Genomic DNA, 25893 nt, shown 5'->3' on the forward strand with positions numbered 1-25893 from the left:
GCAGATGATATAATTATATACTTAAGAATAACCAGGAGTATCAACTGAAAAACAGTAAGATGACAATAAGATAGTATAGAGTAAGGTATTAAGTACAAAATTGATATTTAAAAAAGTTTCATACAAATGATTTAAATGAAAACAATGAAATAATAAAGTATAACAATATACAGAATCACGGGTAAATATATTTGTAACAGAATTTTCTAAACATACATTAAAACTGGGACATAAAGAAAATATGCAATAAATTTCACTACAGAAACATGTGAAACTACAACAAAAAAAGTCACACTGAGAAATATATTTCAAATAGCACTACTATTTTCTTCAGTGGTTCTGATTGTTTTTCACATTAGTTCATTCATTCAATATTCAATAAATATTTACTAGACATCATCTACCATGTAACAGTCTATGCCAGCAACTAAGGACACCAAAATGACCAGAACAGAAATGGTCCTTGCTATGGTTTGAATGCCCGTTCCAAAACTCATGTTGAAACTTAACCCTCAATGTAACAGTGTTGGGAGGTGTGGCCTAATGGAAATTGTTTAGGTCCTGAGGGCTCCACCCTCATGAATGGATTAATGTTATTCTGAGAGTGGGTTCGTTCTCGCAAGAGCTGACTGTTATAGACCAGCCCCTTGTGCTTTTCTCTTTCACACAAGCTCACTTGCTCTTCCACCTTTCCTCAATGGAATGATGCAGCCCGAAGACCTTCACCAGATGTAGGCACCATGCCCTGGGACTTCCCAGCCTCAAGAACTATAAGAAATAGAAACTTTTTTCCTTATAAATTACCCAGTCCAAAGTATTCTGTTACAGCAACAGAAAATGGACAAAGGCAATCCTTATCCTCAAGAAGCTTACATTCTAGGGAGTGTTGGGGAAAGTGGTTGCTATGTTGTGTCGGGTGGTCATATCTTTCCAATAAGATGACATTTGAGCAAATACCTGAAAGAACTAAGGAATTAAGCCATGTAGGAAATGAGTGTTCCAGGCAAAGGAAACAGCAAGCACAAGAATGTGCTTTGGTATATATAAGGAAGAATAAAAGACAAGTGTACATGCCATGAGGCAAGAACTTTACTCACTGCTATTTTCCAGTATCTAAAACATCTGGTAGATGATGGCACATGAAAAATACTATTGGAAGAATAAAAGAAATATGGCAGAAGCAAAGTAAGCAAGGTGGGAGAGAATGAAGATAAAGCCAGTCACAAGCGGTGACACATGTAAGGCCTTATAGGCCATGGGAAGGACTTAGTCCTTCACTGAGTGAGATTTAAAGTCAGTTCAGTGGAGGATTTTGAGTAGAGTAGTGACATGACCTAACTTACACTTTTAAAAGATGACTTTGGCAACTGTAAGAACAGAGTACCTGACGGAAGCAGAGACAGGTAAGAGGTTACTGCAATAATCCAGGAAAGACATGATGGTGACGTGAACAATACACTAGCAGTGGAAGGAAAGAGCAAACAGCTGAATGTATTTTGAAGTTAGGGTTAAGGGATTTGCTCATATTTTGGAGGAGAGTATGAGAGAAAGAGAGAAGTCAAACAAGGCTAAAAGCAGAGAACCTATCTTTCTCTAAAACAAATATCAATACTACTTAGATTTGTACACACAATTAAAATCTGGTATTTCTAACATTATATTTTAGGACATGCTCTCACTTTGGGATATAAAACAGTCAATAAGGAACATCTCTCCATTTTATATCTTTTGTGTTTTATTATTAAAGCAATATAAATTTATTATAGAAATGGTAGAATATATGGAGAAGCAAACAGGCAAATATGAAAAACTGTAATCCCACCACCCAGAAATGAATACTGTCTGTAATTTATCAAAGAAAATATATACATGTCATTTTAAATGGAATCATAATGTCCTTGGTATTGTAATATTTTCCCCAAATAATGATATATTGTGAACATCTTTCCATGTTTACTTTTACTACATGACTCTTAAAGGCTGTAAAGAACATGTTGGATATTTAAGTTGCTTGCAGTTTTCCAAATTATGAACATGAAAATGAGCAATATTATTTAGCTTAGAAGTAAAAAAATTTAAAAAAATTAAACATCATAAAAATTTTCTGCGGAAAAGCAAACCCTAATTAAGAGTTTTAAGCTCTTCCAGAATAAAGTAGATACATCATGAATCACTCTTACATTAGTTTTTTAGAAAATAACATTTTTCTGAAACTTTGTGTGTTGAGTATGTGTGTGTGCACAGGTGTTCTGGGCAGTAGCGAAGATAGAGTACCACATTTTTAATATACTTAACATTTAGGGCTAGCTTGAGATAGTTTACAAGATAGTAACAATAAGAATATATTTATTTATTGACAAAAAAATGCATATACCTCTTTAATTTCAAACTTGAGTAGAAGATTAATGAGCTCTTCATTTGGGACCTCTGCAACTTTTTTTACTTCTGATCCTTTCATACTTTTACCAGTCTGTGAGTCTCCATCTTCAGCATCGAAATACTCATCATCAGACTCTAAAGGAAAAAAACATTCATTTGATATGAGACAATGTTCACTGAAAACTGTATAAACACTCAAAACACTCAAATCTAAATCTCCCAAAAGTAAATTTCACTTGTTAGGTATAATCTTCATATTAAACATCAAAATAGTTTCTTTTTCAAAGTTCCACAAAATGGCTCAACCTGGCATGTGGTAATCATATTTAAAACCAAATAGCAAATCTTTTCTTTGATAATTCTGTTTTTCACTAGTTCATTCATTCAGTACACAACAAAATATTCACTGGGCATCAATTACCATGTATCAGACTGCACTAGCCGCTAAGGACACCAGAATGACCAGGATATTCATGGTCCTGTCCTCATGAAGCTTACATTCTAGTTCAAAATTAAAAGAGATAAATTAGGACAGAACCAGAGAAAAGGAACACACAGAGATTGGGACAAAAAAATAGCTTATTTAAAATCTTAAGTAAGCACTGTCAACCACAAAAATCTGTTCATTTATCCAATGAGGAAACCTGAGCTTAAAGAAGATAAATGACTCAAAGTCACACTACTAGTAGCACAACTGGAACTAGAACCAGTAAATGACTATAGGACTTCCAGAATTCCTTTATTTTCAGAAAATTTTATCTCTATATAACAAGTTATAAGCTTGCTTTAATAAAGAATATTTTATTAATACTTTCCTTACCTGATTCCACTCCATCTAGCAATAGGGAAGTACTAAGTAGACCTTTTGTCCCACCTGAAATAATGGGAGTTGATGATACCTAGCAAAGAATTTAAAAAGTCTTCTTAAAAATATTCATTCAGCAGGATTAAATGTTAAAGACTAAAAAGTAATAGAGATAGAGAGAGATGGAAAGACTTCTACACATAATATACAAATCTTCCAACAAAACATACTATGCAATCAACTAACTAATGATTGGGTATAATTTACAAATTATTAAGACAACTACCATCTCCATTTACAAGGACAAAACTATGTATGAGTCTAGTAGGTTAGTCTGTTTGTCATTGTGTATAATTTACATGCTGTCCATTACAATATTAACATACATTTTTACTACAGGTCCCTGGAAAATGGTATCACCATCAGTTGGCTCTCTCAAACTTCATTTCGAAGTAAGTGGAAATCCAACATTTCTTTTATGTTGCAAAGATCAATTCCAAATAAAATGACCTAGAACTTTTAAGTCTAATATATGATGAAATTTTACACCAAGTGTTCTACCTGCATCATTTTAAAGAAAATTTCTATTTCTATTTAAAACATATCTTATAAATTTGAAAAATATTTTCCTTTCATTTCTGTATTTTTGGTCCTTTCACTTATACCCTTTGCCCTAAGATTGACTTTCTAGCACTACTCTAAAACACTAGTGAAAATAAGAGATTTAGCATTTGTATTATATCCATTTACCTGTCTCTCTGGAGACTGTGCCAATGATTTTTGTGGCAAGGGTATACTATTAATCAAACATAACACATCTTTCATCTTCTGGTCAGAAATTCTCACATGCATCAAAGGCAGTCCTCCTGTTGCTTTAAATCTAAAAATACAATTCAGTTGTAAGGTTTTAAGGTCAGCTTCTCTATATTATGGTGGGGGGAGTGGATGGGAGAAGAGACTACATTGCAGAGTCAAAGTTCCTTTGGACCTGTTTTAATCTAATCACACTTCTGCATCCTTTAGACACTGTCAAGAAATGGGAAGTTCTACGGCAAGCCACGTTTCCAGATAATTTAAACAAATCCTTCTTAAGGAGTCAAACCTTTTTAAGTTAACTAATTTTTATGAAACTCTTTCCAAACACTATACTTTTGTAAAACCAAAAACACCAAATGTACTTTAGTTCCTGGAATCAAAGATTTCTCATCATAAGCACAAAAGAGTATCTACACCATTACTACTCTCTATCCCCTTGTCTTGTTTTCTTTCTTTTTATACAGAGCACTTGGCAGCACCTGACATATCATATATTAACATACACTTGTGTATTTTATGTCTCCTCTGATTAAAATGTAAGCTCCATGGGGACATCTGTTTTACTCACTGGTGAATCACCATCACCCTTTCATCAGTTGCTCACTTGTTGCCAGCTGCTTCTATTCTGCTTCCCTACTCAATGGAACTGCCTCATGTTCACCTCTCTCAATAGTTTTGTGGCAGCTACCTGCTGCTCATAAAGCTCTTTTAGATTGTTGTTTAACTTTGGCTTCCTGATTAAACTATCAACAGCTCAAGTTGACAGATGACTAACTGCTAGATGCATTACTGGGAGACAGTAAAGCAGTATTTAGAGGGAAATTTGTAGCACTTAATGCCAATATTGGAACATAATAAAGATATCAAATGACCTCAACTTTCACATTAAGAAACTAGGAATGAAAAGCCAATGAAACCCAAAGTAAGCAGAAGAAAGCAATAATAAATATGAAAGTGGCAATCAGCAAAATAGAAAAATATTAACAGAAACACAATAGAGAAAATAAGAAACCAAAATCTGGATCTTTCAGAAGACAACCAGCAAAATTGATAAACCTCTAGTCAGAATGATCAAGAAAATGAGAGAAAAAGCACAAATTACTAATATCAGGAGTGAGAGAGAGAACATCAATACAGATTCTTCATGTATTATAAAGGTAATTTTATACCAATAAACTTAACAACTAAGATGGACAAATTCCTTGAGTCACACAAATAACTCAAAACCTCATTTAAAACACTTCAGGCCAGGCATGGTGGCTCATGCCTGTAATCCCAGCACTTTGGGAGGCCAAGGCAGGAGGATCACTTGAGTCCAGGAGTTTGAGACCAGCCTGGGCAACACAGCAAGACCCCATCTTGACAAAACACTTAAAAAATTTAGCTGGGCATAGTAGTGCATGCCTGTAGTCCTAGCTACTCAAGAGACTAAGGTGTGCCCGGGCGCAGTGGCTCATGTCTGTAATCCTAGCACTCTGGGAGGCTGAGACAGGTGGATCGTTTGAGCTCAGGAGTTTGAGACCAGCCTGAGCAAGAGCAAGACCCTGTCTCTACTAAAAAAATAGAAAGAAATTAGCTGAACAACTAAAAATATACAGAAAAAATTAGCCGGGCATGGTGGCGCATGCCAGCTACTCGGGAGGCTGAGGCAGTAGGATCGCTTGAGCCCAGGAGTTTGAGGTTGCTGTGAGCTAGGCTGACGCCACGGCACTCTAGCCCAGACAACAGAATGAGATTCTGTCTCAAAAAAAAAAAAAAAAGAAAAGAAAAGAGACTAAGGTGGGAAGGTCACTTGAGCCCAGGAGTTCGAGATCACAGTGAGGTATGATCATGCTCCTGCATTTCAGCCTGGGCAAAAGAGCAAGATCTTGTATCTAAAAAATTAAAAATAAATAAATGAATAAATAACCTGAAACATATAAAAGATCACTCAAAAGAATAGATAACCTGAATAGCCTTTTATCTGTTAAAGAAGTTGAATTCATAGTTTAAAACCCTCTCAAAAAGAAAACTCCAGGCCCAGACAGGTTTACTGGTAAATTCCACCTAACATTTAAAGAAGAAATAATACCAATTCTACACAACATCCTCTAGAAAACTCATTCCACAAAGCCACTATTATGCCGTTAACAAAACAAGAAAAGCAAAGCACAGATCAATATCCCTCATAAACAAAGATATAAAACTTCATAACAAAATTTTAGTAAACCACATCCAATAATATTTTTAAAAAATAATACAAGGTGGAGTAGTATCCCTTATCCAAAACGCTTAGGAAAATAAGTGCATCAGACTTTGTAATTTGGGGATTCTGGAATATTTGCATATACATAATGAGATAACTTGGGAATGGGACCCAAGTCTAAACACAAAATTCATTTATGTTTCATATACACCTTATTCACATAGCCTGAAGGTAATTTTATCTAATATTTTTAATAATTTTGTGCATGAAACAAAGTTTGTGTTAAGTACTTATGTGTGGAACTTTCCACTTGTGGCGTGGCACTCAAAAAGTTTCGAATTTTGAATCATTTCAAATTTTGGGTTTTCATATTAAGGATGTTCAACCTGCACATCATTATCAAGTGACGTTTACCTAGTAATGCAAGGCTGGCTTAACATCCACGTGATAAAGAGTATCAATGAGCTACTGCTACACACAACAACATAAAAGTGGAATCTCAAACTAATTATGCTGAATGGAAGAAGCCAAACAAAAAAGTTAAAATGCTATGAGTCCATTTATGGAAAATTCTAACAAATCTATGTCAGAGAGCAGACCAATGTTGTGCAGGAAGTTGGGCGAGAGGATTTAGGCAGGGAAGGAAAGGAAGGAGTACAAAGGGAACAAAGAAATTTTTGAAGGCAATGGATGTGTTCATTATCATCATCATTATTTTGATGACACTTTCACAGATATACAGAAGAGGTCAAAACATACCAAATTGTAAACTTTAAGTACATATGGCTTATTGGATGTCAATTCTACTTCAATAAAGCTGTTTTTAAAAAGGCAGCATAAATATTTCAAAACTGTCTACTTAAATTCAAAATTCAGTTTCTATTTTTTATTCTCTTAGTTTTTTCAGGATTCTACATGATTTCATGATCAAAAGAATTTCTAATTTTTTTGAAGATTTTATTTCATTGATATTGAACTTTCAATTGGATCCATTCAAAAACATACATTACCAACTTTTACAGAATATATTATAAAAGTCCAAATACTTCTGACATAAGATAGGTTGATATGTAATTCAAATATACATTTTCTTAAAAATGTATTTCTGCTACAAGATAGAACAATCATTATTTTTTTCTATCTCCTACAGAAATTTATCTTTCTTTCCTTAAAATCCAGTAACTGATGCAGATATACTTAACCTTGTTGATTTTCCAATACAAAAGAAACTCATACATTACCTGGCCATTCTAATGTCTTTTTCTACCATTGCCTTGGCCAACTCAACATGAATATCCATTGGTTGCAATATATGCATAGTTGATGGATGCTGAAATCGACACTTTTTCCAGTTTTCCTCTTTAAAAAATAATTTAAAATATTAAATGGCTATTTTTTTAAATTATCAGGTATTCTGTGGAAAATCATTCTAAGTTAAAACAGAGTTAATGATTATCAACTTTTACTTCTTTCTGCATACAAGTTAAATAACCTATTTTTATAATACACATAGGCGAGAGTCAAAGACTATGATATAAAATTAATTCTAAGTATTTGCATAATGTTCATATGATAACATCTTGCATGTCAAAGTAAATAAGAAAAAAAAAAGCCTCAGGAATTTATTACCTTGATTCCAGAATTAGTGATGGTAGACAGTTACAGTGAAAAGAAGGGAAAAAAATAGGAAAAAAAAAAAAAGGAAAAAAAGAGATTTATGGGGTTCCTAAGTGCAGTATTTACACTAGGTTAGCACATAATTCCAAAGTAAAAATGAGTTTTATCAAGTAAGATTTTATGACAAAAAAGTGTAATAATCACTTTTCTTCAAATAAGGTCTCAAGACAGATTTTCCAATGGCTAATGGAGTCCTATACAGATCTTTACTGATGGCAATGACTGAACATTTTTTATCACTTATAATTCAAACAATTATACTTAAGTACATACAAAAGAAAAAGCCATTTTAATGGTCTGTGTAAGTACTTCCCTTCAAGGAATTAACAGTTTCCTAGGATATAAAAATTAAGTATAGCATTATATATTTATATTTAATAAATCTCATCACTCCTACTAGAGTATAAACTCTGCATACAGAGATCATGTCTGTCCTTTCCTCCAATGACCTACTCCAAAGTGATATATTCAAGGGTAATTAACAAATACTTTTTGCTCCTAGAAAGTAAACAAGCCTAAAAAACCAAAAATCTTTACTTAAGTAGTAGAAAACACCAAAGCTTTTTGGGAAATAATTAATTACCTTTAACGTTTTAAGACTGTATCTACGATATTGTGGCAATGATTTATGCTAATAGGCTCCTATCTGGTTCTCTTAAGTGACCAACAGGATATGTGTGCAAGACGGTTGCCGGGGTGATATACATGCACATGTACACACACATATATTACTGAAGCTACTCAACATTAATTTCAAGATTCTAAAATTTGAATAATTGTTTACCTGCTCTTGCAAAGAGTAGTTGCACACTTTTTATTTCAATATCAAACTTGTCATATGCCTTATCCATTATTTCTTCCAGAGATGAATTAGTAGTCTTCTGTAAGCCCTGATCTTTACTGTTGAGCTAAAATGGAGGAAAAACTTGAATTTTTTTTTCCAAAACAGCAAAGTATATACATCAACATACTTCAGTTAGGCTTCTGAAAACCTAACTAAAATAAATGACTGTCCTTAATGAATTCACATTTTGATTAATTTTCTGATAATTGTTTATAAATACTTTATTAGGAATATACTTCAGCATACATCTCCATTATAGTTGAGAAATAGGTGCTCAGCACATTTTCATTAATTAGAAGATCATTTACATAATTGTCTGCCTCAAATAACCTGTCTAAGATGCAACTCCTCCTCCTTGGCTCTGAGGAGTAACTGCCACTTATGGCTTAGCTCCACTACTAACAACCTACACCTTTCACCACAAAATAGCAGGGTTGTTCCTTCTCACCACTATACTATAAGCATAATTATGCTATTAGAATTCAGCTCCAATCTCTACTTCCTTTCCCCCTTTCCAGTGGCAAGGATTAATTCAGGACTATACAAGCGGTCTTTAAAAAGTTCATGTGAAATGTATATTATGAAAAACTATACACGGATTTAAAAATTATTTTGCACCAAAATAAACTCATACTAACCTGTTACTACATGTCTCAACGGGATCTAGTATGAGGCAATAAGAAGGATAAGACATGAGCTTGAAAAGAGTCCCTATCAAGAGGCAACATGAATTCTGCTAAAATTGAAGCAAGAACAAACATCGAAATTATGGTGGAGGAAGGGTGAAATCATTGATGCTTTACAAAAAAGTTTATGGGGACAATGACCCAAAGAAATCAGCAGTTTACAAACAAATAACTTTTTAAGAAGGGACCAGACGATGTTGAAGATGAAACCCCCAGCAGCAGATAATCACATCAATTTGTGAGGAAAAAATTAATCCTGGGCCCTAATTAAACAGGACCAAAAATTAACAGCAGAAACAATAGCCAACATCGCAGACATCTCAATAGGTTCAGCTTGCACAATTCCAACTGAAAAATTAAAGTTGAGCAAACTTTCCACTTTCCACTGGGTGCCAAAACCACTGGACCCAGATCAGCTGCAGAGCAGAGCAGAGCTTTCAAAGGAAATTTTGAACAAGCGGATCGAGATCTTGAAGCATTTCTTTGAAGAATTGTAACAGGAGATGAAACATGGCTTTACCAGTACAATTCTGAAGACAAAGCACAAGCAAAGCAGTGGCTCCCAAGGATGGAAGTGGCCCAGTCAAAGCAAAAGTGCAACCCATCAAGAACAAAGGTCACGGCAACAGGTTTTTGGAATGGTCAAGGTATTTTGTTTATTGACTTTCTGAAGGGCCAAAGAACGATAAGGGTGTTTTGAGAAAATAAGCCAAAGGTTTAGCAGAAAAATGCCTGGGAAAGCTTGACCAGGGTCCTTCTCCACCACAACAACCCTCCTGCTTATTCCTCTCATCAAACAAGGGCAATTCTGTGAGAGTTTTGATGGGTAAGCACTGGGCATCCTTTCAGTCTGATTAGCCTTACAGTCCTGACTTGACTCCTTCTGACTTCTTTTTGTTTCCTGATCTTAAAAAACTGTTAAAGGGCACCCATTTTTCTTCAGTTAGTAATATTAAAAAAAAGACTGTGTTGACATCCTTAGATTTCCAGGACCCTCAGTTCTTTAGGGATGGACTAAATGCCTGGTATCATCACTTAGAAAAGGGTCTTGAACTTGACGGAGCTTATGTTGGGAAAGTTTATATTTTAAATTTTTATTTTTTAATTCCATTTTTCTACAAACTTTTTGAAGCCTCCTCATATATTTTGAAATCTTCACCGTTTAACAGGGGCTTACATTCCTACGAAAATCTAGAAGTTCTCTTGCTCTACTTAGTTATTGACAGTGCTGTAACAAATATACATTCATATGTGTACAATTTCCTATTGTCAAAATATAGAAGCAACAGATAATACTGAACAATTAAACTCTGGAAACCATGTAAACTAGGAATGCTTCTCTCTAATTAGGAGAAGATAGAAGTAATCCAGTCCTCAATGTCAAATCACCTACCACTATAGAAAATTTGGGGGTTTTTTTGGTTTGTTTTAATAACCATAAAATATATATAAAATACTCTACTCTGGGCTTGAAAAAATGCTAAGAAAAAGTAAGTCTAGGTTTAGTTTAAGTGAACTCTTGAGGAAAAAATCCACATATACCTACCCGAAATGTACCAAAATCTAAAATCAGAAGGTTTGACTTTTCGTGGTAGAAACCTGTCTGTGGAACTACTAGATAAGAAGGCTTCAGGTTTATCCTTAAATCAAGAACTTTTCGAGTTTCAATAATATGCGTAAGTCCTAAAGAAGGCAAAGAAATAATGATTGGTCAATTTGAAATACATAACCATACTATTAACAACTAGAATAAGAATTTTACCTGAAAAGCATTATGAAGGAGTGTCAGTTTTCCTCACAAATTAGATTCTCAATTCAACATGTAAGGTGAAAATTGCCCAAAGTCAGTGGGAAACAATCATATCATAGCACAGTATAATAAACCTAGCATAGCTAGTATTTTATACAGAGATAGAAGAACTTATTATTTCCTTGGTAAGGCAACCAGATAAAATGGGTTGTGAGTTTAGAGGCCATGTTATACAAAAGTATGTATTTTTAAAACTAGATTCACTCACAGAGTGGTGAACAGTTTCTTAAAAAGTGAGATGGAGGGATGTTTTCAATCTCAAGCTTATCTGAGCACAGGTTCTTGAAAGTAATAGCAGACATAATCATATACACCTCACCTTATTCTCTTTCTCACCCAGTCTAGCAGGTATATATGACTTCAAGTAAGCCATGTCCACTCTGTACTATAATGCAGCCTGAGTTTAACACATTAACTGCCTCATGAGTTTATTTAACTCACGCTAGTTTTGAGCCCAGGGCCTCGTGAAGCATATGTAACTCACATCTCTTCACCTCAGGAGCCACATGAACTATTTTTCAAGTTGCATATAACTCACCCACAGAAAACAATTAAAAATAACAAATTTTTCATTAAATGAGAAAGGATTGTGTTGTTTTCTAAGTTTTTACTCTATTTTTGTAATAAAACACTGTGGCCCCAAGGAAAAAATTCTTTTATCTAGTGTAGCAGTCAATATGTGTTAAAATAAATAAAAAAAGGAATGTATACTATTTTAAATATAACGTTTACATTAGAACAGAGAAAATTTTTAAAGTTTAGTTGATGCTTATGTAAACACTCAAATTTTTTACCTGTAGCTGTTCTCTCTTTAATTTCTTCCAGCTTCATCAATGTAGCTGATGTTATTTGCTCAAGATCCAATCCCTTATTTGATTGAAAGAAATCAACCACTGCATTGATGGTTTTCTGTGAAAGAATTTCAAAACATAACCAAGTTACATACAGTACTTTCTATATTATAAATTTTAAGGTTTCACCTCAATTCTAAACCGCTGTGGCTTTGAACCAAGGACCTCTAAAGATATTCTGTCCCACTACTGTACATCTCCCTATGGAGTGAAAGAGAACTTGGAGAAAGAAATACCCCAAGTAAGCTTATTGGAGAGACAACAAATGTGTGTATATCATTAAGGTGCCAAGTACACGTTTGCCAGTGTCATATGGATGCAGCAACAGACATTACTTCTAGTTTTAGTCTCCAATTAGTGAGAAGGTGAAATTCCACTTCTCCACACTATTATTGGATTCCCCTGCACTCTGAAGTTTAGAGAAGAAATAGCAAAAAAGCTGTTCAGCCCTTACCTATATGCAAACTTAAACTTAAAAAAAAAATCAGAGATTTTCCCAGATGAAGAGTTCTGGAGATTGGTTGTACAACAATGTGAATGTACTTAACACTACAACTTTTAAAACTGTAGAATACAATGAGTTCTGGAGTCTTTATATACTGCCTTCCATACACATGGTGAATCCAAGCTCTAAACTGCAAAGTAAAATTAAGTCAAGGATCTCAACAGGAGGGTGGGGCCAATCTCCAAGCAATGAGACAAGTAGTGAACCATGCCCATCTTACTGACTAAAGTGAGATGATGGCTAAGACAGCCTGAATAAAAGGTGAAGCCACAGATACAGAACTTGAAGAGTCAACATTTTCAATAACATATAAATGCTGATACTTTTTTCTCATGTGAACAATATTGAAATTTCTTTTCATCACTCCTAAAGCTCTTTGAATTCGTTCCAAACATTGACGGCAAAGAAACAATACACAATAAGGAGCTGAAGTAGGAAGTCAGTGTATAACTAATTGGGAGTAGTAGCTGGTACAATAAACATGATTTTTTAAAGTATATTAGATTTTTAAAAATTTAACATAAGTGTAAACATTACAGTAAAAAAAATCTATAGCATGTAAAAAACTCAAAATTAATAGCTAAGCACGTACTGCTTTGAAACAAGAAAAAAGTGTTATGAAATATACCTGTTAAGTAAATAAATGTTAAGTATGAGAGAGGAGAAATAAGAAAAACACATGTCAAAAATATAAGATGGTTTTTAGAAAGAATCACTTTCTCCTTGCACTTACAGCATCATAGATGACCTCCACAGGCTGAGACTCAAAAATCAGAGTCTGGTCAGCAGGACTATTCTCTGGATTGGTTTCAAACTCTATTTTAAGCAACGATGATGCAGTATCACCAATTGAAGCCACAAGTGATGGTACAGTATCTTGCTGTCTCAGACCTGTTATATACCAGTGTTCTAATTTTGCTTCCACCCTACAATCCAATGAAGAAAAAGGAAGTGATATAAATAATATCCTTTGTAATGTAATAGGTTAAAATATACATTTTCTTTTAAAAACCTTTCAGAACCAGGATCATGCCCATTACCCAGAGCTGAAGTTCAATCTCCTTAGCCTGGCACAATCTGGTCTGTCGCTGCTGTTGTTTTTATTAACCCCTCTTTATCCAGATTAAAAAAAACCATTTTATTTAACTCTAGAATACTGCAAAAGTATTGATCACCGTTGTATGAATAAAAGCTCATGCAACATGGATGAACTCCTCTCCCTATTTCCATGCCACCTTCAACACCCTCCCACCTCATCCCTGCTTCTCCGAGTTCTTTCCATTCAGCTAGCATAACCCTTCTCCTAGCTCAATTATTCTCTTCTGCGACTGAGCTGGTGTAGCATTAACTATGATGTATTTAATTTTACAACACCTTCTCATCTTTGAACTGTCTAATATGTTATATTGTTCTTAAATTATTAACTTTTTATATATATCTTCTCTAATCAACAATAGCATAAACTTCCTGAAAACAGAAACTTACTGTGTACCTATTCAAAACTTTCACAGAATTGAGCCTATAAATCAAAACAGTATCCAACAAATATTTGTGAAGGAAAGGAGGGAGGGTGGAACAAATGATGAGGTATCCAAATAGCTCTATAACACAACAAAAACAAAGATAAAAAGATTATCTCGGTACATACAGGGAAAAGAAATTAAAGAAGAGCTACTACTAATGAGTTTTTTAAATTCTGAATAACACACAATTTTTTGTCATAAAATCATAACTAGAAAGAAAAACTGAAATAAGAAGTTTTTAAAAACTTACTTAAGTGCTTGTGCTCCTGGTCGCTGAGATACTTGAGTGCCCAGGCCAATTATCTGAATTTTTAGTATTTCTGGAATATTTCTGTCTTCTCTGATTGTAATAGAGGTGCTTACTAACTTCAGGGTCATTATATGGGCAACATACTAAACAGAAAGAAAGAATGAAAAGTTTTAAAATTTAAATAATTACTTTCTTTGATAATTTCTTATTTAAATTTGTTGAATAACAAAGTGATGTAACAAATAGAGCATGGTACATTCTGGCATTCATAGGCTCACTATAAACAAAAAACACTTAAAAATTCAATATGAAATTGCCTGCTCCAATAGGACACTTACAAAAGATTCAAAAATTCATTTCTCTTAGTTTTAAAGGTTATAACATGAAACAATGATAAAACATTATTGGGCATACAGATTCAATTCAGCAGCTTTCACTAAAGCAAATTAAGTATTTGGGACCAATCCTCTGGCTGAGGAAAAGAAAAACTCTACAGAACATCTGCTTAATAGCTGTACAGCGTTAGTAAGACACTGGAAAAAAATCCTGCCCCAAAATTTGCTGGGTGAAAACCGGAAGTAGGACAGAGAACCAACAAAACAATTTCTACAGAGAAAATTACAAAACATTATTGAGATACATGAAAAAAGAGGTAAACAGAGGCATATGCTATATTAACAGATTATAAGATTCAATACTATAAAGATATCAATTTTCCCAAAATTAATTTATAGATTCAATAAAATAAAATCTCAGTTTCTTGAGAAAACTGACCAGCAGATTCTAAAATTTATATGGAAATTTAAAGGGCCAAGAAGAGATAAAACAATCTTAAAGAAAACCAGAGTTGAAGGGTTTACACAGCTGGGTTGCAGGGCTGATTATGAAGTTACAGTAACTAAGACAGCACACTACAAAGACAGACAAATGGCCAATGTAGTAGAGAATGGGATTCCACAAGTATATGAAGACTTGACTGATGATTAAGGGGTAAATGCAGAGTAGTGGGAATGCATGGTCATTCCCATAATGGGTATTGTATCAAGTAGACAGCCATGTAGACAAAAACCAAATTTTAACCTCAACTTCATACCACACACAAAAACCAATTCTAGATGAACCATAAATCTAAATATATAAAGTAAAATAATATAAAGCTTCTGGAAGAATAGTTCCATGATCTTATAGTGAGAAAAGACTTTTTAAACAGGACACAAAAAAGCACAAGCCATAAATGAAAACATTAATAAATAAAATAAACATTAAAAATAGCCATCAAAAGACACTATTAAGACAGTGAAAATGCACTTTACATTGTGAGATAAGATATTTGCAACACAATTAAAAATGAAAAGCCAAGCCACATTGTGGAGGAAGATACTAACAATATGTCTAACTAGCAAAGGCCTCATATCCAGAATACATGAAGAATTCCTACAACAAATAAGAAAAAGACAGACAACTTAATAATGGAGAAAAGACTTAAAAGCCACTTCACAAGGAGGCTATCTAAAGGCCAATAAATATATAAGTATAAAACCTCTTTAGTCATCCAGGAAATGAAAATTAAAACCATAATGAAACAACTACATATCCCCATTTAGAATGGCGAAAATTTAAAAGACTGATAATGTCTACTGTCAGTGAAGACGTGCAGCAATAAGAATCCTCATATACTGCTACTGGAAATGTTCTCCAAGTTGGAAAATTGTTTAGTAGAATCTACTATTAAACATACTCATATCCTATTACCAAGCAATTCTACTCCTAAGTAGATAAACAAAAAATCTTACATATACACATATAAAGACACTCAGAAGTTCAGAGCAACATTGTTCATAACAATCAAAAAATAGAAACCACCCAAATGTTCATCAACAATACTACGAATAAATAAGATGTGGTATTTTCAAATAATTGAATCCTATACAGAAATGAAAATGAACAAAATACATCTACTGCAACAACAGGTTTGAATCTAACAACAAAGCTGAACACAAAAAGAATACATATTTTTTGAGTCCATTTGTAGAAAGATAAAAAATATGCAAAACAAAATTATAGTGTTTACAGCACAAAACAAAATGAAATCAAAGACATGATTCCCACAAAAATCAGAATATTGGTTACCTCTGCAGAAGCAATGATGGGGGATGCAGGGGCTTCTACAGTGGAACTCTGCAATATTCTAAATCTTGACCTTAATAATAGTTACATACCTGTTCCCTTTTTGATCAAATGAGCAGGACATTTTGGTTTTGCTCATGCTTTTACATATGAGTTATATTAATATTTCAAAATTTAAGAATTTTTTCTTAAGGTAAAATTTTTTTAAGATTCAATTTAATACTACAATAAGTACTTTTTATCAGGTTATTCTTACATTCACTAAAGCAACTAAATCTAAAGTTATAGAGAGAACTTTCATCAGGCCTGACTAGAAATGTTCAACAATTAAACAGTAAAGTAGAAACTAATAACATGTTTTTATTAATTGCTTAAAAAATCAATAACTTTAACCCAATTCAATTTAACACAGTAAAATGAGACAGAAATATCTATTAAACCACTCAATAATTACCTGCTTGGGTAAAGTTAGGTTGTGGGTACTCTCACTATAACCAATAGCAGTAAAGAGCTTATCTTTTTCCTCTGCAGTCATAAGGTCATCAATAGCTACAAAGAAAAGACAGTATTTTAAGAAGTTAATTGCTTCCGCTTTACAGATACAATTGAAAAGTCAAACCAAACTAACAATAGTCTTAAAATCAACAGAAACAAATCCTAAAGCAAATTTAGCCCAGTAATCTCAAGTATACTACTACTTTGACTAGTTAAACAAACATGGCTGGTTTAGGGCAAGAAAAATCAAAGAGATACCATGAAGGAAATTCAGTTCTCTTATGAGGATTTCAGAATTTCTTAAGTATTTTAAAACTTAAGTAAAACTTGGAATTAAATATCCATGTAAAAGGTAACAATAAAGAACGCTAAATGTTGAGGCCTCTAAATTTAAACATTTTAAATTTGATATAATTTTTCCCCAAAAAATCAAAATCTTATTTTAGTTGGATAAACACAGGAATGTTCCAGCCTGATGTATTTGCTTATATGTTTACTATACTGAGCTAATTTTATTTTAAATGTAATTTGAAAAAAAAATTCAACTAACAGGCAAGATATCATTTACATAGTTGTTTCTTATCAGTGTACAATGCATTATCTGACTTGAAACTTACTTTCAGGAATCAACAATTCTTCATCTTTTTTCTTAGATTCCTTTTTACCCCAAAACCCACTAAACCAGCCTCCACGTTTCTCGCCTTTGTCAGCAGACTTTTTCCTTAATTTCTGCCCAGACCGAATCACCTAAAAAATAAAAATTAAAAAATTTAATTGAGGAATAATGCCCTCTTCATTTTCAGGTGTAGCCAGGTAAGAACAATTGTTAATTTTTTAAACACCACATTAGATGAAAGTAGTCAAAAAAAAAAGCCAGTTTGATCTTAAATAATGCTTACAATACGGTTTGGTTAACCTACTCCCTCTGTTAACTGACTTGCCACATCAACTGATAGCATTTTGATGAGGCTGCATTTTGTCAGCAATATATAGTTAAGGTTTCAAGTAAAATTTTTCTGAGCAATATGAATTCCAAATTTTTAACTTAAGGAGCCAATAGACCTGCAGGTTTTTAAGACAAAAAGTCCTCTGAAAGTGACCACACCCCAAAACGTTATTAGTTTAAAACAATCATATTTCAGAGTTCATATATTAATACATTGCTGGCTTGCTAACTATGAACAGGGCAGGGGAAGGAGGGATGTAAATAAAAATGGTCCTCAAATCTCATTTCATCCTCTTTGCTCAACAAATTTTGACTTGATTTTCTATTGCTCCTTCTCTTTGCCCACTTTTCAGTGAAATATAGATGAATAACCAAAAAGCAGAAAACAGAAGGATAAAGAGAATAAAGGGATAAGTAATTCAGACTCGTTGTTCTCATTCCCTGAATAAGTACACTTCATGATTTTTCCACTTAGAATATAGAGTATTTTAAATAGAGGGTGAATTGATAACATATTGTAAGCACCTGTGTATAATAAAAAGTGAAATAATCTAAAAGAGAAGTTAAATGAAAAGAATTGAATTCTATAGTAAAGAGACTAGGTTTGATTAGTGAATGTAAAGACTGAGCATAAGGAAAATGTTAAACTTGTCACAAGCCATGGCTGAGTGCACACATTCAAGCCCTGTTTGGATTTGCCAATGGAAAGTGAATGAGAGTCAGCTACTGTGGATACACAGCTCAGTGGTACTCAATTCTTGCTGCACATAGGAATCATCTGGAAGCTTTAAAAAAAAAATTCCAGTTCCGAAGTCCCACTACACAACAATTAAATCAAATCTTGAGGGAGTGGGTTCCAGGCATCAGTATTTTTTTTAATCCCCTGGTGATTCTAATGTGCAACCAGGGTTCTGAACCACTGAGATGACAACAAATAAGTTTCCTTCAACAAAAGCAGAGACCATCAAGCAAGGAGTTTAACTCCCTGAACAGTTTTCCAAGTAGATGAAACTGAGCTATTTTGGAAATGACATGCAATTAAATGTATATCATCTGTGCTTTTAAGCATTAAAGAATCTACTACCAATTCTTTTAGGGAAAATGCAACCAGAGATTGCAAGTTCAAACCTCTCTTTGATACTCAGACTTAAAAAATAAATGGATTTATAATAGTTCTTTATAAATCTAAATACAGAAGGAACTGTAAAACATCTGAATATTTTATTAAAATCTTTTTAAGTAAACTGATAGTTTTAAAAGGGCAGGCACTAAATTGTTTTTTAACTGTTACCATATTTTTAGCCCCCATAAAAATTTTACTCTATAATAGATAATATTTTTTTAATGTTGAGGAAAAAATATTTTTATTTTGGAAAAATGAATTAATTGAAATAAACTATGAAAGGATTTAAAAATAATATCTTGATAAGAGACATCAAGATAACGTGGTGACAAATCCCAGCATTCACCTCTCCCTTTCCCAAATCTCTACCTAAATTTCTAAAAACATTTAAAAAGAAAAGATAAAGCTATTATTAGCATTGAAATCTTGGTTAAAGGTGTGACCAACATGTAATAAATCTGAAGAAATTTCAAAATGAACTGAAAATCTTAGACTTAAGAGAAGAAGCAGAAATGAACATGAAAACAGCAAATAAAAATACTAATTTCAAACAATGACAAAGGCTATAAAGAAAAAGTAACAGAATAAAAAATAATGAAGAAAAGCTTTCTTATATGTTGACGATTGTCATTTAAAAATACAAGAATTAACATTTAAAAATTCGAGACATGTCACAGAACTAAACATACACATCATATCGACGTCAAACTCTTGGTTTTTATATTGTGCTCTAATTATGTAAGATGTAACCATGGGGGGGAAACTGGATGTACACAGGACCTCTGTGAACTATCTTTGCAATGTATTCTAAACCTATAATTATTTCAAAATAAAATATATGAAAGACCTAAAATAAATAAAATATATATATGACTGACTATGAAGATGGATACAGAACCCTTTCACTTTTTCCCAAATACTCATCTGCTGCCTTGAGTCCCTTCCCTGTCCAGCTAAGAGCCCACGGTAAATAACTGCAGCCAATCCACAGCCTGTATTTTAAACTCTCTGGCGCTTTGCACTTTCCACTACAATGAAAAACCACCAATCTTGGATGAATCTAATTGCCTTCTCTTTCATAGTCATCCTTCTTTGTCTACTGTATCCAACAATTAATTCTCTTTCTTCAATTTTTAAGCAACTGTAACTGGTGTTAAGAAGATACAATTACACTAAAGCAATTTAAGTTAGGGAGGATTAAAACAATATGTTTCTGCCAGTATTCATGCCTCTATTTCACAGTTAGCAGATGCAAATACCTTTTAACTGTACCTAACAACTGTACCTAGGGGAATTTATACTTCAGAAAATAAGAGACATTTGAGAAAATTTACAGAGAAAGCTATTCATTGTATTATCACTTATAATTAAATAAAAACTGGGAAATAGTGAAGCAAATTCTGAGATATATATATATATATATATATATATATATATGTATGTATAAAAAAGAGTAAAAGCTAAAATCTACACAGTGGCTTCTAAAATGCTATGCAACCTGGCTTCCTCCCCAACTCTCACAAACACCCCACACACATCCTCTGCTACCTTACTTCTCTGACTCCACTAACCACTCTATTTCCTCTCTCACGATTCTAGTTAGTTCCCTGAATGAGCCAGATATGTCCCTACCCCAAAATCTTTCAGCACTTTATTCTTTCTGCCTGGTTATACTTTTCCCTTAGATAGCTTTCTGGCTGACTCATCCTTCAAGGTCTTTGCTCAAATGTTTCCTTCTTAGTGAGGCTTTCCCTGACCACCCTGTTTAAAACAGCAATCATCACCACTGCCTAGCTCCAGCACTATCTATATTCTTTCCTGCTTTATTTTTATTTATGTATTTGTTTATGAACCTCCTTTCCTACAAGAATGTAAAGTATGGAGTTACATTGCAAATGTATCTGTTTTGTTCATTTCTGTATGCTAATGCAAATAATAATGATGACCAAGAAAAAGTATTACTTATTTAGCAATTACTACATGCCAGGCACCTAACAGTTTAAGTGCTTTATATGCATTATAGAACTCCTCACAACATCACCCATGATATAGGTACTATTAATTAATCTCATCTTATAAATCAGGAAGCCAAGGCACATAGAGGTTAAATAGCCCAAAATCATACAAGTAGGAGACAGCAAAGCTGGTATCAAAATCTAGACCATCTCACTCCCAAGTCCAAACTCTTACCCATAATGCTAGCACAATAGGCACTCAATGAGTATTTGCCAAATAAATGAACAAATGTAAAGCTGACCCTTGAACAACATGGGTTTGAAATGTACAAGTCCACTTAAACACACATTTGTGTCCACCTCTGCCACTGCTGAGATAGCAAGGCCAACTGCTCTTCTTCCTCCTCCTCCTCAGCCTACTCAGTGTGAAGAAAACAAGAATGAGAACATTTATGATGATCTGCTTCCATTTAATGAATAATAAATACATTTTCTCTTCCTTATGATTTTCTTAATAGCATTTTCTTTTCTCTAGCTTATTTTATTGTTAGAATACAATATGTAATACATATAATATTCAAAATATGTGTTAATCAATTGTTTATGTTAACAGTAAGGCCTTCAGTCAACAGCAGACTATTAGCAGTTAAGTTCTGGGGTAGTCAAAAGTCATATGCAAATTTTCCAACTGTGCAGGGGGGTCAGCACACCTAACCCTCACATTGTTCAAGGGTCAACTGTATATACTTTAATCTCACTTAAAAGTATGAGTATACATGGAGATCTATAATCATAAAAACGACTAAAAGGATATACAGAAAGGTTTAATAGTAGTTACCTTTAGTATGTAAGAAGAGTGTTTCTATTCTCTTCTTTTGTTCATCTACATTTTCTAATATTTCTATAATGAATTGTATTGCATTTGTAATATATTTTTTTAAATACCAAAAAGTCAAGTTACTGACTCTTAGAAATGAAAGGACATCGAGCAATATACACAGGACATCAATAAATAAACTGTCATAAATCATTATAAACAGAATAATTCCAATTTTGGAAAGAAAGAAAAGAAGATGAAAACAAAGAGAAGGAGAGAGGGAGGGAGGGAAGGAGAAAAGAAAGAAGAGAAGAAGAGAAAGAAGGAAGGGAACAAAAAGGAAACATAGGAAAGAAAAAGTAAAAGAAACGAGGGACAAAAATCATAAATAAGTAGGTATACAAGCATGGGAGAAAACTGGAAGGCTATATGCCAGCATGTTAACAGTAGCATTCTAAATTGTTAGGATTATGGATAACTTTTATTCATCTTCTTTTAGGAGTTTTTCAAATTATTTACAAAAGTTTATAAAATTTTTCAAGTTTTTTCCCCTCCACGTCAGTGGCTTTTTTCCAGTATTCCATTTTGTTTTCTCCTGAGACTAAATTAAGCAATAAAAACTCAGCCATGATCCTAGGTTTAAAGGACTGGTATTAACATATTTAAAACATAAAATTAGCTGATAAAAATGATTACCTCAACTTGTGCTTGCTGCCGTGCTAAAATTATGTTAAAAACATCTAGAGTCTTCTCCAAGTCCTATAAAACAAAGAGATACGTTTGTAAAGAAAAATGATTAGGTGAAAAAAAATTTTCTTCTATGAGTTCTAGGCTTACCTAGTCCATTACCAGTACTTGTGATCTAATGAAAGTATAAATTTGAATGTACACTAGGCTTTGAATTTTTTAGTGGTGTTTGTTTGTTTGTTTGTTTGTTGTAGAGACAGCATCTGACTATATTTCCCAGGCTGGAGTACAGTAGCATCATCATAGCTCACTGCAGCCTCGAATTCCTGGGCCCAAGCCATTCTCCTACCTCAGCCTCCAAAGTTGCTGAGACTACAGGTACGCCATCACCATGCCAGCTAAATTTTTTTTTTTTTTTTTATAAAGACAAGGTCTCACTATGCTGTCCATGCTGGTCTGAAACTCCTAGCCCCCACCCCCAGGTGATCCTCCCACCTCAGTCCCCACAAAGTGCTAGGATTACACGAGTGAGCCACCACCACGCCAGGCCACATTTTTTAAATTTTTACAATAAGAGGAAATAAGTACTCCAAGAAAGTAAATCCTCATTAAACATAGTATGAAAATAATAATTTTTCTGTAAGACCATTATAATTCATAGACAGCCATATATGCACATGAAAACATTTAAGGAGACTTGTTTTAGGTATTATCCTTATGGTGCTTACTTCTTACTCTCCCCATTCTATATTATGTTACAACCACTGTACCACTGCACCATTATAAAACACACAAAACTTAAGAATGTAAAATTCTGTAAGTTAATAAGTAGGCTAAAGTGGAAACTGATTTGAGGAATTTATATAAAATTTGTAGGGGGAATCTAACATTAACTGGATGACCTCTGTTATAGGTGCTTTATGTATCATTTCATGTGATTCTTACAATTCTGGAAGACAGATATTGTTTCCATTTTATATACGAGAACATTAGACCCAAAAGGTTGAGAAACTTGTGTCCACGGTCAGAAGAACACTTGGTAAATATCCAAGTTGGCACCTGAACCCAAATCCATCTGATTCTAACACTTATGCTATTTCTAATATAAGACACTGCTGATTGTCATATATTTCAGAATAACAGAAATTCAATTCATTCTTCACACTATGAATCAGTGGCAGAAATAGTTTTATAACCTAGATCAAATGATATTAAGCAAATTATGGATTCAGTGTGTGTATGCTATCTTTTAAAAGGGGATAAATCAGATTCTTCTCCTTTCTCAAAAAGTAAAAGCTATTTTTTCTAAATAAAATATTGACGTATTTAAAAAAGCCACTACCATATAAATATAGGGCTTTTACTAACAAAACAAGATATAGCTAGCTAATAAATACATATATAAATAGCTAAGATATTGATTTTCTAAACATTATTTGAAAAAACCAGACACAATTCCCCAAATAGTTTATAGTAACCTTATTTTATCTGATATTAAGATGGGGAAAAAGGGTTGGTTTTTTTTTTACAGAAAAAAATGGGAAAAAAATACTCTGCATTTTCCCATAAAATTCTCTCTCAAAAAGAGACGAGTTCTGTTCTTTCTAAAATTATACATTGATTCAAATTAAATGCAGAATTAATATTAAAGGATGATTAGACAAATAATAGCTCTCACTAATATATGTAAGATATACCTGAATTTGTTTCTGTATTTCTTCTGAGACTTTATTCTGGGTTAACTTGTTTTGGTAGGCAATTTTATAACTCTTGAGTAACTGCCTATGCTTTTTTATGTTACTCCATGACCACATCTGTGTATATCTTCTTATATGAACTTCCAGAACAGAATCAATTGCATATTTCCACCTGAAAATCAAATTTTGTTAATGCACACTTGAATATAAAGGTTTAAGAAAAGGGAAAAAATACCTTTGACTTTTCAGATCTTCTAAATTTTTGTTGTTCTTAAGTGTCTTCCTATAAGAGCTCAGCAATAATATTTCAATTACCCAGTACAATTCTCTGACTTAAATAGATTAAGATATTTTAAAAAATCTTCCAGGATGGGACTATGAAAAAAAATCATAAAGGCACAAAATGACATGTTATAGGAAATTAATAGTATTCCAGTATGGTTATAACATTGAATCCGTGTGGGTAACTGATGAGAAATAAGATTTTTTTTTAATGTTGAAAGTCTTAAATGCTAAGTTAAGAATTTGGGAATCTAGGAGCAGGAGTACAAGTGAAAACGTTTATGAAAAAGGTAACATGGACATAGAAAAGATATCGTACTCTTGTCCATTTTTTTAAAAAAGTGGCTAGATTACATGAATTTAAAGAATTTTTAACTCTGAGAGTCCCTAACTACATACGTTTCTTATAAAATAAAAAACAAAGCATAACTTACCATTGTCGACAATTGGTATGAAGTGGTAAATAAGGCTTATATTTCCTGTAAGGGGCATTTCTAATCATATAATCCACTGACTCCAAAAGGTCAATCATACTTAAGTACTATTAAAACAAAAATAAAATTATATTTATTATATTGCACATATGAATAAAGACCAAATTTTATTATACTTTTCAGTCTAGTGAGACTCTAAATTCCCTGAACAATGTTGCCCGGTAACTCAATAATATACTGCATTTTACCAAACTTAAGGCACTATCAATTGTAAGTTGTAACATAATTTTTAGATTCCACTACAAAAGAAAACTGCTGCCAATTAAACTGTCATACCACCAATAATATATATCCTATTTCCAGATATGTTAAAATGTGAAATAAATCTATGTCTTAGAAACAATAAAAGATGGTATCTGTAACTGCTAACATGAAACATCTGTCTCTAAAACTACATATTTTTCCTCTGGACCATCATTTCAGCAGCAGCTATCTATGTGTTGATTTTTAAACTGCTCCAGAAAATTACTGCATAACTAAAGCAAGATAAAGCTATCTAAGCACCCACCTTACCACCAACACATGCAACTCTGTGTGGATCTGATAAACAACTCAAATGGAAGAAAAACACACACACTCAGAGGTAACCAGAGTTCAGGCAAGACAGAGAAAGGGGCAAGTCTACCTTCCTCCTCTCTAATTTTTCTTACTGCAATTCTTAACTAAGGGTTACCATGAGGCTATTCAGCACTTGAAATACGTCTAGTCTAAACTTGAATGTACTGTAAGTCTATAAGATTTCAAAGACTTAGAGGGGGAGGGGGCAAGATTGTAAAATATCTTGTTAATTTTTTTATATTGATTATATGTTAAAATTATAATATTTTAGAAATGTTAGGTTAAGTAAAATAAAATGTTATTAAAGTTAATTTCACCTCTTTCTTTTTACTTTCCTAATTAGCTATGAGAAAAACTAAAATTACAAAAACAACTTGTATT

General features: G+C 33.1%; 1 protein-coding gene across 2 annotated transcripts in view; it reads right to left on the reverse strand.

Annotated features, from left to right (window-relative positions):
- The window catches only part of VPS13C (vacuolar protein sorting 13 homolog C), a 166083-nt gene that overhangs the window by 99557 nt on the left and 40633 nt on the right, over positions 1-25893 (reverse strand). For both annotated transcript variants that reach the window (XM_045530580.1, XM_045530588.1), the window contains exons 12-25: positions 24895-25001; positions 24179-24350; positions 22491-22553; positions 17571-17700; positions 16913-17007; positions 14332-14474; positions 13292-13484; positions 11997-12111; positions 10939-11075; positions 8647-8770; positions 7427-7544; positions 3935-4064; positions 3200-3278; positions 2375-2514 (exon numbers count right to left, since the gene is read on the reverse strand). In XM_045530580.1, the coding sequence (XP_045386536.1) occupies positions 2375-2514; positions 3200-3278; positions 3935-4064; positions 7427-7544; positions 8647-8770; positions 10939-11075; positions 11997-12111; positions 13292-13484; positions 14332-14474; positions 16913-17007; positions 17571-17700; positions 22491-22553; positions 24179-24350; positions 24895-25001 (1746 nt within the window). The remainder of the gene's footprint in view (positions 1-2374; positions 2515-3199; positions 3279-3934; positions 4065-7426; positions 7545-8646; positions 8771-10938; positions 11076-11996; positions 12112-13291; positions 13485-14331; positions 14475-16912; positions 17008-17570; positions 17701-22490; positions 22554-24178; positions 24351-24894; positions 25002-25893) is intronic.

Source organism: Lemur catta, chromosome 1 (assembly GCF_020740605.2).
Source record: "Lemur catta isolate mLemCat1 chromosome 1, mLemCat1.pri, whole genome shotgun sequence".
Lineage (NCBI taxonomy): Eukaryota > Metazoa > Chordata > Mammalia > Primates > Lemuridae > Lemur > Lemur catta.